The sequence below is a fragment of the Pinus tabuliformis genome, chromosome 8, assembly GCF_031772625.1.
Source record: "Pinus tabuliformis cultivar Carrire ecotype Pingquan chromosome 8, CPIR1, whole genome shotgun sequence".
Classification (NCBI taxonomy): Eukaryota; Viridiplantae; Streptophyta; class Pinopsida; order Pinales; family Pinaceae; genus Pinus; species Pinus tabuliformis.
In genome coordinates, this window is record NC_142294.1 from 1407400280 (window position 1) to 1407414819 (window position 14540).

The 14540-nt window shown below is 36.1% G+C and overlaps 2 protein-coding genes across 4 annotated transcripts; one reads left to right on the forward strand and one right to left on the reverse strand.

Annotated features, from left to right (window-relative positions):
* Window positions 1-2172: 2172 nt before the first annotated feature.
* LOC149240833 (uncharacterized) lies at window positions 2173-8130 on the forward strand. 3 transcript variants are annotated; one of them, XM_089373848.1, is made up of 3 exons: window positions 2173-2313; window positions 2870-5379; window positions 8010-8130. In XM_089373848.1, the coding sequence occupies exons 2-3, from the start codon at window positions 2911-2913 to the stop codon at window positions 8016-8018; spliced, it is 2478 nt and encodes an 825-aa protein (XP_089229974.1). In that variant the 5' UTR covers window positions 2173-2313; window positions 2870-2910; the 3' UTR covers window positions 8019-8130. The 3 variants fall into 3 exon arrangements, with proteins under 3 accessions (XP_089229974.1, XP_089229973.1, XP_089229972.1); XM_089373847.1 differs by lacking the exon at window positions 8010-8130 and adding an exon at window positions 5729-6240; XM_089373846.1 differs by lacking the exon at window positions 8010-8130 and having other exon boundaries at window positions 2870-5528.
* Window positions 8131-12049: 3919 nt separating this feature from the next.
* Window positions 12050-12361, reverse strand: LOC149240834 (histone H4-like). The gene has a single exon (XM_089370325.1). It carries the CDS (start codon window positions 12359-12361, stop codon window positions 12050-12052), a length of 312 nt encoding a protein of 103 aa, XP_089226451.1.
* Between the last annotated feature and the right edge of the window lie 2179 nt (window positions 12362-14540).

A 14540-nucleotide genomic window follows, 5' to 3' on the forward strand; every position in this document is an offset into this window, starting at 1 on the left:
AGCTACGAAATCGATTAATTTTAGAGTACCTTATCAAGTGGAAAAACTTATCCGCTAAAGATTCCACATGGGAGGATGAGAATTTTATGCAAAAATATCCAGAACTACTCAAGCGTTGAGGACAACACTTTTTTGAAGGAGAGGGGCATGTTGGGTCCCTATAATACTAGTGATTACCCCATTACTATTGTAGTTATACCCCTTATTTATATTGTTGTGCCCCCATTGCCCCCATATTGTTATTAATGTGCCCATAGAATCCCTTTATTGTTATTTTTGTGGCTTTATATTATTATTGTTAAATCGACTAGATTATATTGTGACTCTTTAGACTCCTATATATAGAAAGGAGGTTTTGTCATTTGAATAATCCAAGAATTGTTCATTTATTTAATGTAAAGGAGGTTGCCCTTTCGAAGAGGTTGAATTCTAAGGCGTTGATCTATCTTTTCTATCTTTTCTTGAGCTGGTTTCATAACAGTTTCCCACCATAATTTAAACAACTATTTGCATAAAAAATGAATAGGAGCAACATGAAAATAAATATACCTACTAAAAGTTAATTTGTCAATTTCTAAAAACATAACATCCATTAAAGTGACACAAACTATGCTATGCTTATTAATTATGTGAATATGTTTTTGTTTAAATATTGTGTTTTTCATTTCTTTCATCCTTAAGTTTTGTGAGGATGAATTACTACTCCTTAAGAAAAGTTAGGAATCATCATTAGTTTAGTTTAGTTTAGATTTTATTTTTACAAGTTTTCAATGTTTAATAGAGAAAAATCTTAATAAAACATTTTATTGTAAAAAAACAAAAAATTCTAACATATTGGCCACATTATAAACAAGGTGTTGATCTAAGTGCAAATTATACTTTTATAAAAATTGCAAAGAGGTAAAAAATTGCATAAATTTTCGTAGGTAGTAACCACTAATAGTGTGCATATTTACATTTTTACTCCTTATTAAAATGCTAAATAACACATAAAGAATAGTGTGCAATGATAAATATATTTATTTACATCTTATCCCTATCTATTTTTTATGCAAATACTTTTTAAATTATAATATATGTTACTTGAATATGAATTATTTTCAAATATTTTAATTTTGGTTAGTTTTCATGTAAAACTTAACAATGAAAAACACTCCACAAATATATAAAATTCATAGCATAAATATTGTAACTACATTAAAAAATAATGACAAAAAAATACAAGGCAATTATCCACATGACACAAAAGCTAGAATAAAACCTTCAAATTATGGTCCAATCAAATGTTTAAAAATCAATTTTTACAATAATATTGAATAATAGATATTTGTTTTTTAAAGTTGAACATTATAAATTGCATTAATCAACAAAATTATAAATTGCATTAATCAACAAACAAATTGATTGCTAAAATGTTATTTTGATAAACACTAATAATACCATGTGAGTTTTCTAAAAACTATTAATTAGGCCGATAGGCCTTCCTTTGAAAGGGACTTTCGTCGTCCCTTTGCTTCTCAGACTGACACTTGGCAGGGCATAGAGTCGGCATAAACCCTCTAACCACCCACACCTTTGTCGGCAGAGTTCTGAAAGCGAGGACTCAACCCTCTCGAAATCCCAGTTATGCGATGCACGATCAACAAATTCGTGCTTTGGAAACCCTGTTCTAAGGATTGAGCTGGCTTTACAACAATAATGGTTCCTCCTCAGCTGCGGCAACGCAGTTCCATGGAGGAAATGCTGGAGGCAATCAAGGGCCGCGAGGATAGATCCCGTGACAACGGTATCCCTCCTGTACTGCCAATGCGGCCGACTTTGAAAGCCAGGCCTCCTTCTGCAGTCAGAACAAGAAAAATTACCCAGACATGGTTTAATCAGAGCAATGATCAAGTCCCTAGGGACGTTCAAGCTGAGATTCCACCGGTTGATGTTCAAGGTATCTGTATGAACAAGCAGAGTGAAAATATGACAAATGTTGATCAGTTTGAAGGGGATCCCTTGGCCGATGGTAGCGATAACGGAGTTGCCGAGGTTAATGCTGAGCGCAATAAGGGTTCAAAAGTGACAAGCAAACCCCTTTTCGCCCTGATGCCCAACATTGATTCGAATATGGCTGGGGGTGCTTTAAAGGATAAACAGGGCTTTAAGAGAAGGAGTAATCGAAGTCCAGTTGAATCACCTTACAAGAAGCCGGCGGGAACATTCAAAGATCGTTCGGGCGACAGCGATGATTCGGAAGCTGGTTCCTATCCTGCATCAGTGGAGGATGACGGGAAGTGGACGGATGACAGCGTTTCTGGCATGAAAAAGGTAAGATTGTTCAATACTATAGTTTATTTCTTCAAAGATGTTTCACTAAAACAAAAACATGTAGCCATGGATAAGCTCGTGGTTTAATTGCATCAGCTGCTTCCTTAACTGTATTTACGCTGCGGTCTTAGTCTTATTATTATTATATTTCACCTTTTCCTGGAAAAAAAAATGGATTAAAACCTAATTTGTTAGACAATGCCCCGTTTCAAAATGAATCTATTAGTAAAAGCCTTTTTACTTTTGGTTATGATGTAATGAATCTATTAGTAAAAGCCTTTTTACTTTTGGTTATGATGTAAATTGATGTCTGAGTTGAAGTTTGAATGATTCTCAGCTTGATTTCTTCTTTCACTGTAGTTGTGCCGCAGGTGTAGATAATCAATGCTGTTAATGTAACAAGATATAAGATCAACTTAGGTGTAAATAACAGCTGAGTTAAATCTGAATACCATTTGGTATTTTGCCCAAATGAAACTAGAAGTTATCATAGGGATATATGTATTTTGAGAACAGAGTCTGTTACCTCTTCACTGATAACTTGCGCTACCCACAGCGATTACTTGTGACGAGGGTATCGCAGCTCGTGGAGGAGGAATGGAGAAGGAGAAGCCAAAATCAAAGGCATCCCCTGCCATTACAGGCGATCATGCTTCTGCTGCTCATTCATCGCCTTCTTCTGCGCTGACAGACGGTGAATTTCTTCTGCACTTACTTCGAAAAGGCAATAATCAAGCAAACAATGGAGGCGGAGAAGGAGATTCTACCGATAAAAGGAGGAGGAAACAAGAAGCCATCGCCGGTTCTTCATCATCAGCCGATGAAGAGCCATGGCAGCTAAAGGATCCAGCAGTTGCAGCATTAGGCCCTAGCCATCGTTTCCGCGGGGAAGAAGTCATAGCACAGGGGTACCATCATCATCTTCAAAGTCCAAGTCCACTTCCACATCCACATCCACATGGTTGGCTGCACTTACATTCATCACCAGCGACTGCTGTGGATTACCGCCATGTTAATCACGACGATGCCAATGTTAATTTTGTTAGCGAGACAGATGCTCCATCGCCTTGGGCCCGTCATCCATTGCCATCGCCATTGCCGTGTTCCTTTGATCCATCGCTGCTGCACAGGCCACCAACCCAACTCCAACCCCAACCCCAACCCCAACCTCAACCCCAGTCAGCGAGTCCTTATCATCCAGTCTTTCCTGCGGGCGGTTTTCAGATTCAAAAGCCCTATGATAAATCCTTTCCTGAGCCTTGTTCGTTTGTTAGCCCTGGTGGCGGTGATGGTGGAGGGGCATCTTCCGGTTCCCCTTTCAATGAGAATGACCATTTGGGTATCTCCCGGGTGCTCGAGGCTCCTTGGATGACACTGAGTTCGCTGAGGCCGCCACTGGGGGCAGGAGGTGAGAGCGGAGGACAACCACCAACTTGGTCTCATGATCCTCAGCCCCAGCCCCAATCGCAGCCTCGGCTAGTGTTCAGTGGCAGTAAGGGGGTAGCGAATCATCATCATCATGGGCCCACATTCACTGGTGATGTTTTGCACCAGCAGAAACATTGGCCGCAGTCGTATGGGAACGGGGCTGACCTTTTCCAACACCTGCAAGGGCTTTCTGAAGAAAACGGTTTTTTGCTGGGCAGTTTTGGTGCACATCATAAGCTTAATAGTACAGGAGGCAATGCTACTATGAATGAAATTGTAAGCCAAAAGTGTGTTGGGAGTGCAAACCTAAATGTTGGGGATTTTGCTCTGAATAGGAACCAAAAGTGCGTTGGGGGAAGCTCAAATGCTTGCTATCTTCCTGTGAATGAAAACCAAAATTCATCTTGTCAAACTGGATCAGTGCCCTGTCAATCATGGTCAGCTGTAGCTGAAGAGCCATTCAGCAGAGATGGAAACTTGATGTTTGGCTCAGTGGTATGCCAGTCTGAACGTGATCGCAGTGAAAAGATGTTAGAGTTGCAATCAGGAAATATTTTCCTTAACAATGCCGAGCTTCCATGCAACCTACAGGGTAAAGGTGCTGTGCGGTTTCCTTGTAGGCCTTCCTCAAGTAAACAAGTCTCAGGAAATAAAACAGTTCCAGAGGAAGGACTGCCTTGGAAAGGACATCCATCAAATCGATTAGTTGATCAGCCCAGAGTTTCGAGAGGAGCATCCACTCCATCTTCTGAGCAAGTGATTATAAAGGATAAAAGAGGTTTGGATCAAGAAAGTAGAAATGCTGTGCGCAACCAAAAATCTACTTCTCGCATTGCAAATACATTTGATACAGATGACAGGAAAAAGGGACCAGAAATTAAATCCTATGTGCAAATCGAAAGGAACAGTAACCAAAGTATTGCCCGGCGCATCAGACATGGCCAATCAGATATAATTGGAAAGGATGACATCAGAAATGGAACAGCACAACGGGTGATCAAAGAAAGGCATGCCAGGGAAACGGGCAAACAGTCAGTGGAAGTTATTGCAAATGGAGAGGGCATGGGGAATCACTCTTTGAAATCTCGAGGAAGAGGTATATACAGGCATCGGGATGACTTTGAGAAATGCGGGGAAATTGAGCAAGAATGGGATATGAAAGAGTCACAAACCAAGGATCAAAAGCAATCTGGTGTTTCTGATTCATTCTCAACCATTACTGATCATTTATCTGCTTTGGAGGTGAATGAATTTGGTCACTGCAAATTTAATGACGACTTGAAAAAGCATATCCTTAGTAGGATATCTGATGATGCATCTTGCAGTCAACCAGTTACCTCTGAACTGGAAAATCCCCGTTCCTCTTCTGGGAGCAATTTGCATTCTGTTCCAGCATCACAAATGGAAAAATCTCAAAGACAATTCCACGGGGTTGCTCTTTCTGATGGAAACCAGAGGTCTAGGATTGAAAGAAGGCGGCAAGGAAAACACTTCTCAAATTTAACTGGATGTAGATATCAGGATTTTGATAAAGAAGATACTGGCAGGTTTGGTGGAGAAAACCAACCGTCCAGTGATCACGATTCGCGAGATAAATATTGCAATGAAAATAGGTCAATTGTCCCTCGATTCCACAAGGTAAGAAAACAGATTCTTGATGCTTGATTCTCGTGTGTGTCTTGTTTGGAATCTGGATATAGATATCCTCTAAGAAACGCTTCCTTTCTTATTTGATGACAGTGCAATAGGAATGGCATATAAACCTCCAATTTCACTTTTCTATTTTTTTCTGTCTCAAGTCTTTAAAGTTCTGTGAATATGTTGACAGTAATTTACCCTTATGATGTTGTTGCTTATTGTTATTTCTCATCAGCGGCAGAGCTTTGTTTCCATCACTGAAGTAGAGCGATTTTTAATGTTGTGTTCTTTGTCTTTTAGACGTCACAAGCTTGCCATATATAATTTCATTACCTTTTATGCCCTTTAGGTGGTTGATTTGATTATCAAGTGATGTGTGCTCATGGGCAGAAATGCACAGGGCATCAGAGGCCACACAAAAAGTAGGCACAATTATGCATGTGCTGTGCACTTTTCATTACATGTGAATAAAATCTATATGCACACTACAAAGCGTATAACATTTTGGGAAGATGAGTCTATAGTGCATGCGTAACAAGTCATCTTGAAGTTGTTAGAATTAAAGCTAAAGGCGAAAAGCATAAAGCTAGGTGCAAGTTCTCATCATTTTCTCCCTGCTTAGAGGGAACTGTTCCCAGCTTCTGCTAACCTAAGGGGTACTCAATTTCCATGAAGTACATAATACTCTCTTGACTCTGTGTAGTTGGGGTCTTGACATGGACCCATATCTTCTGATTTTGGGGTCTGAAAATCTTCTGAACGTGGACTGCTTGAATCAAGTGTGGAACAGTCTGTCATGCTGGAGTTCAAAGTAGAAAACTGCTGACAGTTCTCCTTGCCAAAATATCCGAATTTGCTCTCGTGTATCATTTCCTATAGAAGGCAGCTTGAGTTGGTGATGTTCGACTCTGTGTGGATCCAAGTTGGAGTTGCTTTAATAGCTAACAAAATTTGCATTATGAAATTTTTCACAATATAATTTCATAGTAAAAAAAGGAAAAATAATGATTTATTTATTTATTATTATTATTTTAATAGCTCAATGGAGACCGCATTCGTAAATGCTAATCTGAAAGCAGTCATAAGCAAAAAGATTTGTTGTTCTTGTCTAATTTAGTGAAATCATATTAGTCTTGCTTACACCTGAATAAAAATTGCAAAATCCTCCATTACCTAAATAAAAATTGCAAAACCTCCGTTAACTGTTGCAAAATTGAACTCTTATATATTTTGTTGCACCTATCATGAAATTCACACAAGACCTATAGACATTTGGGTTCAAGATGCTTAAAGATGGTTTTCTGTAATTACGTGATGTCACCTAAAGTATTACTATTATGGGTGAACCCTTCAGAATTAGTGTTGGTACGTGGCATGTGATAGTTACAAATACAGTCAGAGTCTAGGATTACAAGTGACGTCAGGATGATTTTTCATTTTTGCAACTGTTTCTGGTAGATATAGATTACTATGGATCATTCAAACTTTTGTGAGCCAAGTGTGTACATGTGTCATGAAACGAGAAGACTTAATTCTGTCAGAAAGTTGGGGATTATGGTGAGTGCTTTTCACAAATAAGATAGATCCCTTGTTTTCTCTACTATAAGAACACAATTTGATTCATGATAGATCCCTTGTTTTCTCCACTATAAGAAACACACTTGATTCAACTACAGTTGTGGTATTTGGATGGAGATGCTTCAATGTCAATTGTATCTGTTCTCTTGTTATATTTTAAGTCAAGCCATTTTTGGCTGACATGCAATCTTTTGAGATTGTTCCTTTTGGCACATGTTGGGCCCTAAAGAGTTGAGGATGAACAGACATTTAGTTGTGGGATAATTCTGAGCACATATTCAGTATGCACATTGCTAGGTACAAAACCCCTCCAGTGCCCTAGTATGGACAAATCTGTGGTAAATTTTCTTTCATTCACTTGACACCTGCACAGATCTGTATAACCATATTTTATTATATTGTATGAGCTGTTTGGAGCCAATTTTTGGACTGAAGCATGCACTTATAGACTTATAAAAATCAATTGAGTTTTGTATTTGGGTCAAGAGAAGTGAGGAGCTTTACAGTCTAGGGTGCAGGAGATCTTTTTTTGAAATTGAATTTGCGAAAATCAAAATAGACAGTTTGGCCATGCCGATTATGAAATACTAAATTGATAATGTAGATCACATTTGAAACTGGGCCGTTGAATCTCAATCGCCGTTCTAAATAAGTAGTGAGACTTACTTTAATCTCTGGAAAACCTTAGCTCTAACTATTGCAGAGCAATACTGAAGAGCGCAGATGCTCGAGTATCATCACATAGTTACACATTGCAGTCACTAGGGAAATACCAAATTTTAAACTATAATCAAAACTCCAACCAAAGAAAGTAATTGACAAATTACAAAACCCAATCCTGCTTTCTTGCATAATCAATATTGAACACGTGCACATCCAATTACCAAATTTTGCATGATCCTCTGCAGATTAATCTCCTTCCATTAATGAGCCAAAGGAGTAATCCAAATTGGCGATGCAATATCACCCTGTTTTTTTGCATTTCATTTCCTTTTTGCAAAAATGCAATGCATTGCATTGGTCATTAACTATAGATCTGTTGCTTGACACAGAGTTGTTGAGAGTGTTGGAGAAGGGGTGACTGACCTCAAGGAGGGTGAGAGTGTGCTTCCCTTATTTACTGGAGAATGTGGAGAATGCAGACACTGCAAGTGAGACGAAAGCAACATGTGTGATCTTCTAAGAATTAATACTGAACAAGGGGTTATGATAAATGATGGGAAGTTGAGGTTTTCAATCAATGGAAAACCCATTTATTATTATTATTATTATTATTAATATTAATGTTTAAATAAAAATAGTTACAAAATTATTTATAGATCACAAAATTAATTGTATTTTATTAAACATCACATAAGAATACAATAAGTATTGGTTTAAGAATATTATAATTTGACTTTCTAATCGCACCATACAACAACGGGCCCTACCTTATTTCCATCTGGTTATGGTTACCGAGATACACGCAATGGTAAATGTTGACATAAACCAAGTAAATAATATTACGGGGCCGACCTTACTTTGAATATTTCTCTAGTGGAAAGGAAGAATCCCTCAAAAGTGCTTAAAAAGGCAGTTTCCCCAAAAGCATTTTACCTGTCAAGAGGGCTTCAAATGCCTGGCCCATGAATTGGAATTTAACTATTAACAGATTTCAATGCTGCAGTGAATTTACTGATTGGAATTCCTCCACCCTCAAAAAACTATAGTTGAAATAGTATGCCTATAGACAGTTGAAGGCATTTGAATCATTTTTTTGTTAATGGGCATTTCCCATTTTCCATCTGCACTTCAGATACTATGTCGTAGAAGAACTGAAAACCAGATACCTTTACATTGCCAAAAGGGCTTTGAATATTTTACAATAAATAAGAAAATTCTTCGGCAGAAGCTCAAACATTTCACTGCCTATCTTGGCCATCAGAAGGACTCCAAATACTTTGCCTTCTCAATGAACCTGGAATATTACTCATCCGAACCTTCAAAATTCAAATATTTTTACTCCTTTGTAAGAAATGCCAGGCTACTACCTGCATGTCAAGGTAAAATTATGTTGAAACTTTCCAAATATGTAATTTGATTCTACATGTAGGAGAACCATCAGTGTACCATTAATCTCAGCGCTGCAAATCCAAGTAATCCGAATACTGATGGTATCAAGTGTTTCAAATTGATCCATATTAGCACACAGGAGAACACGTTCCTGGAGGGATTTGAGAATTAGGCATTAAAGGCGTTTAGATAGTATTAGAAAACTTATAGACAGTAATATTTATGTATGGATAATATAATTCGAGGTAGAGTTCTACATAATAATAAAATTTTATGGATTAAAATATCTACTCATGACTGGGATTAAGCTGTAGACATAATTCTAGATAATAATGGGGAGACAAATCTAGACAATAGGAAGAAATTAAAAATTATAATAAACATTTATAGATAAGGATGAAGATGGATTAAGCTCCCATTTAAAGGGGTTCAAGCTTGAAATCTAATCTTGATGTAAGGAAGCATAGAATAGACTGGGGATAAGCTTTATGGAAGAGACTGCCTCAATTAATTTCAATGAATAAGAATTTGGCTGTTGTGCTCCTGCTTATTTTTTTTTATTTCTAATGTTAATGGGTTGTTTTTTTCTGATGTTTATTTGACCTTTCCTGTATTGCAATCCCATCAAGCCCATTCTGATTGCATCACCCCAAATTACTACATACTTCAGCAGACTTGAACCCCAATCAGACCAGACCCACTTCATCCCTGATATACCCACAACATATTCTGTAACCACTTCTGATTTTTCATCACTTTTTACTGCTACAGACGCAACTCCCCTCTGTCATAAAGCCTTGCGTTTGTTTCTATTCTTTTAAAAACCTCATTGACCAAATACAAAAAGATGCTATTTACAGCCCAGAACATCAAGATCAAAACAGTGCACAGCATGAAAAGAATTGTTACACAAATTAGACAAAGGAACCATCAATTCCAATCTTATCAAAACAATCATATATATTTTATTTGTAGAAATTCAGACAAGTAAATAGAACATTTAAAATATTTGCACTGTTTTGCCTCTTAAAATGCTTGAAAATGAAAGTTTGAATTGTATCTTGGACAGAGCATAGATTAATAAGTGCTAAAAGCTTGCTTTGAGGGCCAAAGAAATACATAGTGTTTTGAATGGTGGGTTTGCCAAAATGGAATCTAAAACCACTATATTTGAGGACTTAAGTATGTAAAACAAAATACTTTGAAAAATACAATACATGAATTTAAAATCGGTTTCAAAATTTTAATAATGTTAATGTTTTACTTCTACTGTCAACCAGTGATGTAAGTGATTTGTTTTAACATTTGCAAATCACAAATTTCTCCACTTTTCATTTACCATGTACAATGTTGTAATTTACTTTTTATTTAGAAAAAAAACCGTGCTGCCAATAATCTATTGAACCTATTGAGCTTTAAGTATGAACGCGTTCTACACTTACTATATTAATATGAATGGTTTGGTTTTGGTTTTGTTCTTCTAATATCAAATGTACTAGTACAGGATGGTCAACATGTTTATTGCCTTCGTCACTACATACCTTTATATATGCTTGACTATCTATAAAACTTTCTTCCTTTCACTAATCCTATCCTATCGGCCTCTCTTTGTACCTTTTGGGACAATTGCTAGTTTATAATAACAATGTCCACTTCATCAAAAACCATAACAATGTGCTCTTCATCATAGCCATCATTCTTAATTAAAATATTTTAATTCCCTTTTAACTATATCATTATTTAAAAATATCAAAAACAACAAAAATAAGAAAGCAAAATCTAACATGATGAGAATAAATGTTGTCAAGTGACACAACAACAAAAGAGACCATTAGCCTACAACAACAAAAAAACTATTAGCCCTAAAAATAACACTAAAAATTAGTATATCTAAGCTTATTAATTGGGTTCAATTGCTAGCACAAAACTCAAACACTACAATACATTTTCACTAACTGCCAAAAATAACACTAAAAATACCATTGGGTTTAACATCAAAAACCCTTTCTTCCATTCTTCATTCAATTTGTACTTTTAGTTTTGATGTCAATTGTGTATCTATTTTGTTTATGGTATTAAAAAATAATAATAATAATAATTGACTTCTTAATTTACACTAAATTATTTTTCATTATAACATCATTTGTTACTTAAGTTTTTGCTTCCATTATGCCATCTTTAACTTCTAATATAATAATATGACTTCCATTATAGTAGTTTTTTTTAATTTATTATATGACTTCCATTATAGTAGTTTTTTTTATTGCTTTTAACACTATTTTCATTATTACTTCTTGATTTTGCTTCCATCATGCCATCTTTTAACTTCTAATATGACTTCCATTATATGAAGTCCATTATAGTGTTTTTTTTTGCTTTTAACACTACTTTCATTATTACTTGCAAGATAAATTTGTCTGCAGCATACATACTGAAAGTAAAGACTTATCTTGCTTTTAAAAATTTGCCCATACATTTGCCAAGAATTAAATCAGATTAACCCATCACTTAACTCCTCATTAGACCCAGTGATCAATTGCAAGGTTGTCTGAAACCCATGATCAAGTCAAAACCTTAAAAATACAGCTAACGAGTCATCAATTGCAAGATTGTCTGAAACCCTTAATCAAGTCAAAACCTTAAAAATACAGCTAACCAGTCATCAATTGCAAGATTGTCTGAAACCCTTGATCAAGTAAAAACCTTAAAAATACAGCTAACCAACCTTGATCAAGTCAAAGCCTTAAAAATATAGCTAACCAGTCATCAATTGCAAGAGTATCTGAAACCCTTGATCAAGTCAACCTTCAAAATACAGCTAACCAGTCATCAATTGCAAGATTGTCTGAAACCCTTGATCAAGTCAAAAGCTTATAAATACATCTAACAAGCAATTTACAGGCAAAAGAAACCTCTACAATCTTGCAAGGGTATCAACACGCTAAATAACCAGCAATCACAACGGGGTTGAAATTTCTGAGAGACCAGAAGGTGGTGTCAAGAGACACCATTGAAATAAATCTAACCAAAGCAACATTTCTCAGCCTCCGAAACCGTAAAGGGTTCGGCCCTGCCTCTTCAGCGAGTAGACAACATCCATGGCTGTCACAGTCTTCCTCCTGGCGTGCTCTGTATAGGTCACAGCATCCCTGATGACATTCTCCAAGAAAATCTTCAGAACGCCTCTAGTTTCTTCATAGATGAGACCGCTGATGCGCTTGACGCCTCCTCTCCTGGCGAGACGCCTGATTGCAGGCTTTGTGATGCCCTGAATATTATCTCTGAGAACCTTCCTGTGCCTCTTAGCACCTCCCTTCCCCAAACCCTTACCTCCCTTACCACGCCCCGACATGTTTCAGAATTCTTCGGGTTTCCCAATCTCTCAGCTCAAACCGTAACTGAAAATTGACACAGATGAATGAGTTGCATTGCATTGAAGAGAATATATAGTGTGTATGCCGCAGACATAAATCTCCCCGCTTCAGTTTAAATGCCTCTCATCAACGGTTGAGAGGTCTCGATCCGTTGCAACTCATTCTTCTTCCTGTGCACCGTCGATGAAGTTTTATCGACGACTGCAATTAAATTGGCGAGGATTGAAGCATTCGCCCTCACGATTCTACGATTAATATTTAATTTCCTCGAGTATATGTCTTTTAGACAGAGTTATGTATTAAGGTTTATAGTTTAGAAAGAGTTATCCATCAAGGTTTATGGTTTATTCCTAACTTAAAAGAAATTATTAAAATGGCTATCTTTTGAAAGTGTTTTTGGTTATATTTCTTTAAAATTGGGTAAATTATAAGGTTGATGGGTAATTTCTGCAGAATCGAAGTGTCCGAAATATTTTTCAAGGTGCTGGTGAAAAAACTAGTTTAAATAACACAAATCAAGATTTCACCTCAAATTTTTAAACCAAATTCTGGCTACTGAAAGTCCAAAAAATCATACTAAAGATAACTCCTTAAAACAATAACAAAAATGTGAAAGGAATGATTTAAGTAGAAAATCAACCATGTGAAAGAGGTATGGATGATAATAAGAAGTTGGAAATGGAAATAGGATCAATGAAGGATCACTAAAAAGAGGTGGTGAATGAGAAGTATGAGGTAGAAGAGATTGTGACTGGTGGTGACAAAGGAGATGGAGGAGGATGTGATGATTAAAAAAATGGAGAAGTATGTGAGTGAGTTGTTAATAGGTTATTTAAACCTATTCAATTTGGAATTCTCTTATATTTTGATTAAATTTTTTTAGAAGAATTATTAAAATTGTATAATTTTTATGAGTAGTGTATTTTGAAAAGCTAATGAAAAGTTTTGAATGTTGGGTTTAATATACAATTTGAGTGGATCTAATTGTTAAGAGTATGTATTTTCTCTTAAAAGGTCACAGGTCTCAAACTACAGAGATAAAGGTAGAGTATGTGTATCTTTGTAGATCACTACGCTAGTTCTGAAGGTTCAAAGTAATTTTATAAATCTTAATCCATTTTTTTGTTTACTTTCTTCTATGTAATCCTTGAATACGTGTTATTATTTTATACTGTTTTTTAAGGATCGTGTGTCCAATACATTATATTGGAGGATGTTCTTGATTATATGTTATGTTATTTAAATAACTTATGTTATTTATGTTTAAAATAATGATGCTATATGTGCTCCTTGATTATATTATGTTATTTATATTTTAAAATAATATTGATTTGGATTTTTAAAACATTATATACATATATAATTATATTTTTTTCAATAAAATTTAAAAAATAATATATTTCAACAAACCAATTTTTATCTTATTTACTAAAACTTAAATGTTTTGCAAAAAATTGTTTTCTAATATTTTACCTTTGGTTTATTTTTTTGTGTAAGCTTGGTAGTTCATTTTTCTATTAATATTTCATGAAAATGTATTTAACAAAAATTGCAAATGGCTTCAACCTGCCCGCAGGAAACCAGGTCTGTTGGCCACCTGTTTGCATCGAACGTTGTCCAGAATTTGAAAAGAGTTTTCCTTACCATCCAAGCTACATTGGTAACTTTATCTATTATATAATTCTTATTAAAACAGTAAATGTTAACCGTCATATAAACAAAATTCTGCTGATAGGGTTGTTTCAATCATCTGATGAGTCCACCGGGGCTGGTGCTTTCACGCTTGAACCCGGGATTTCACTTCTCTTCATATCCTAAAGGCTCTATTCAATCCTGTTCACCGTGAGGTTGTTGTGATACAACTGTAGTTGGACAAATTGGATCTCCCTTTGTAGATCCTTCATGCTTGGCTCAGTTGGTATATCTTCCTCTGGTTCTTCCCTTTCCTTATAAGTTGTCATTGCGCGGGCCAGGATATTTCTCATAACCTAGTACTGTTGAATTGTTTGGCGGAACAACGTTTAGTGTCCTCTGGTGTTCCCGGGATCTTTAACCATTATTTCCAATCCTATGCCTCAATCTCTTGATTTATTATGTTATTGTTTAGCTCTCTTTCCCATTTGGATATTACTGCTTTCACCTAAGGCGGTGTTCCGA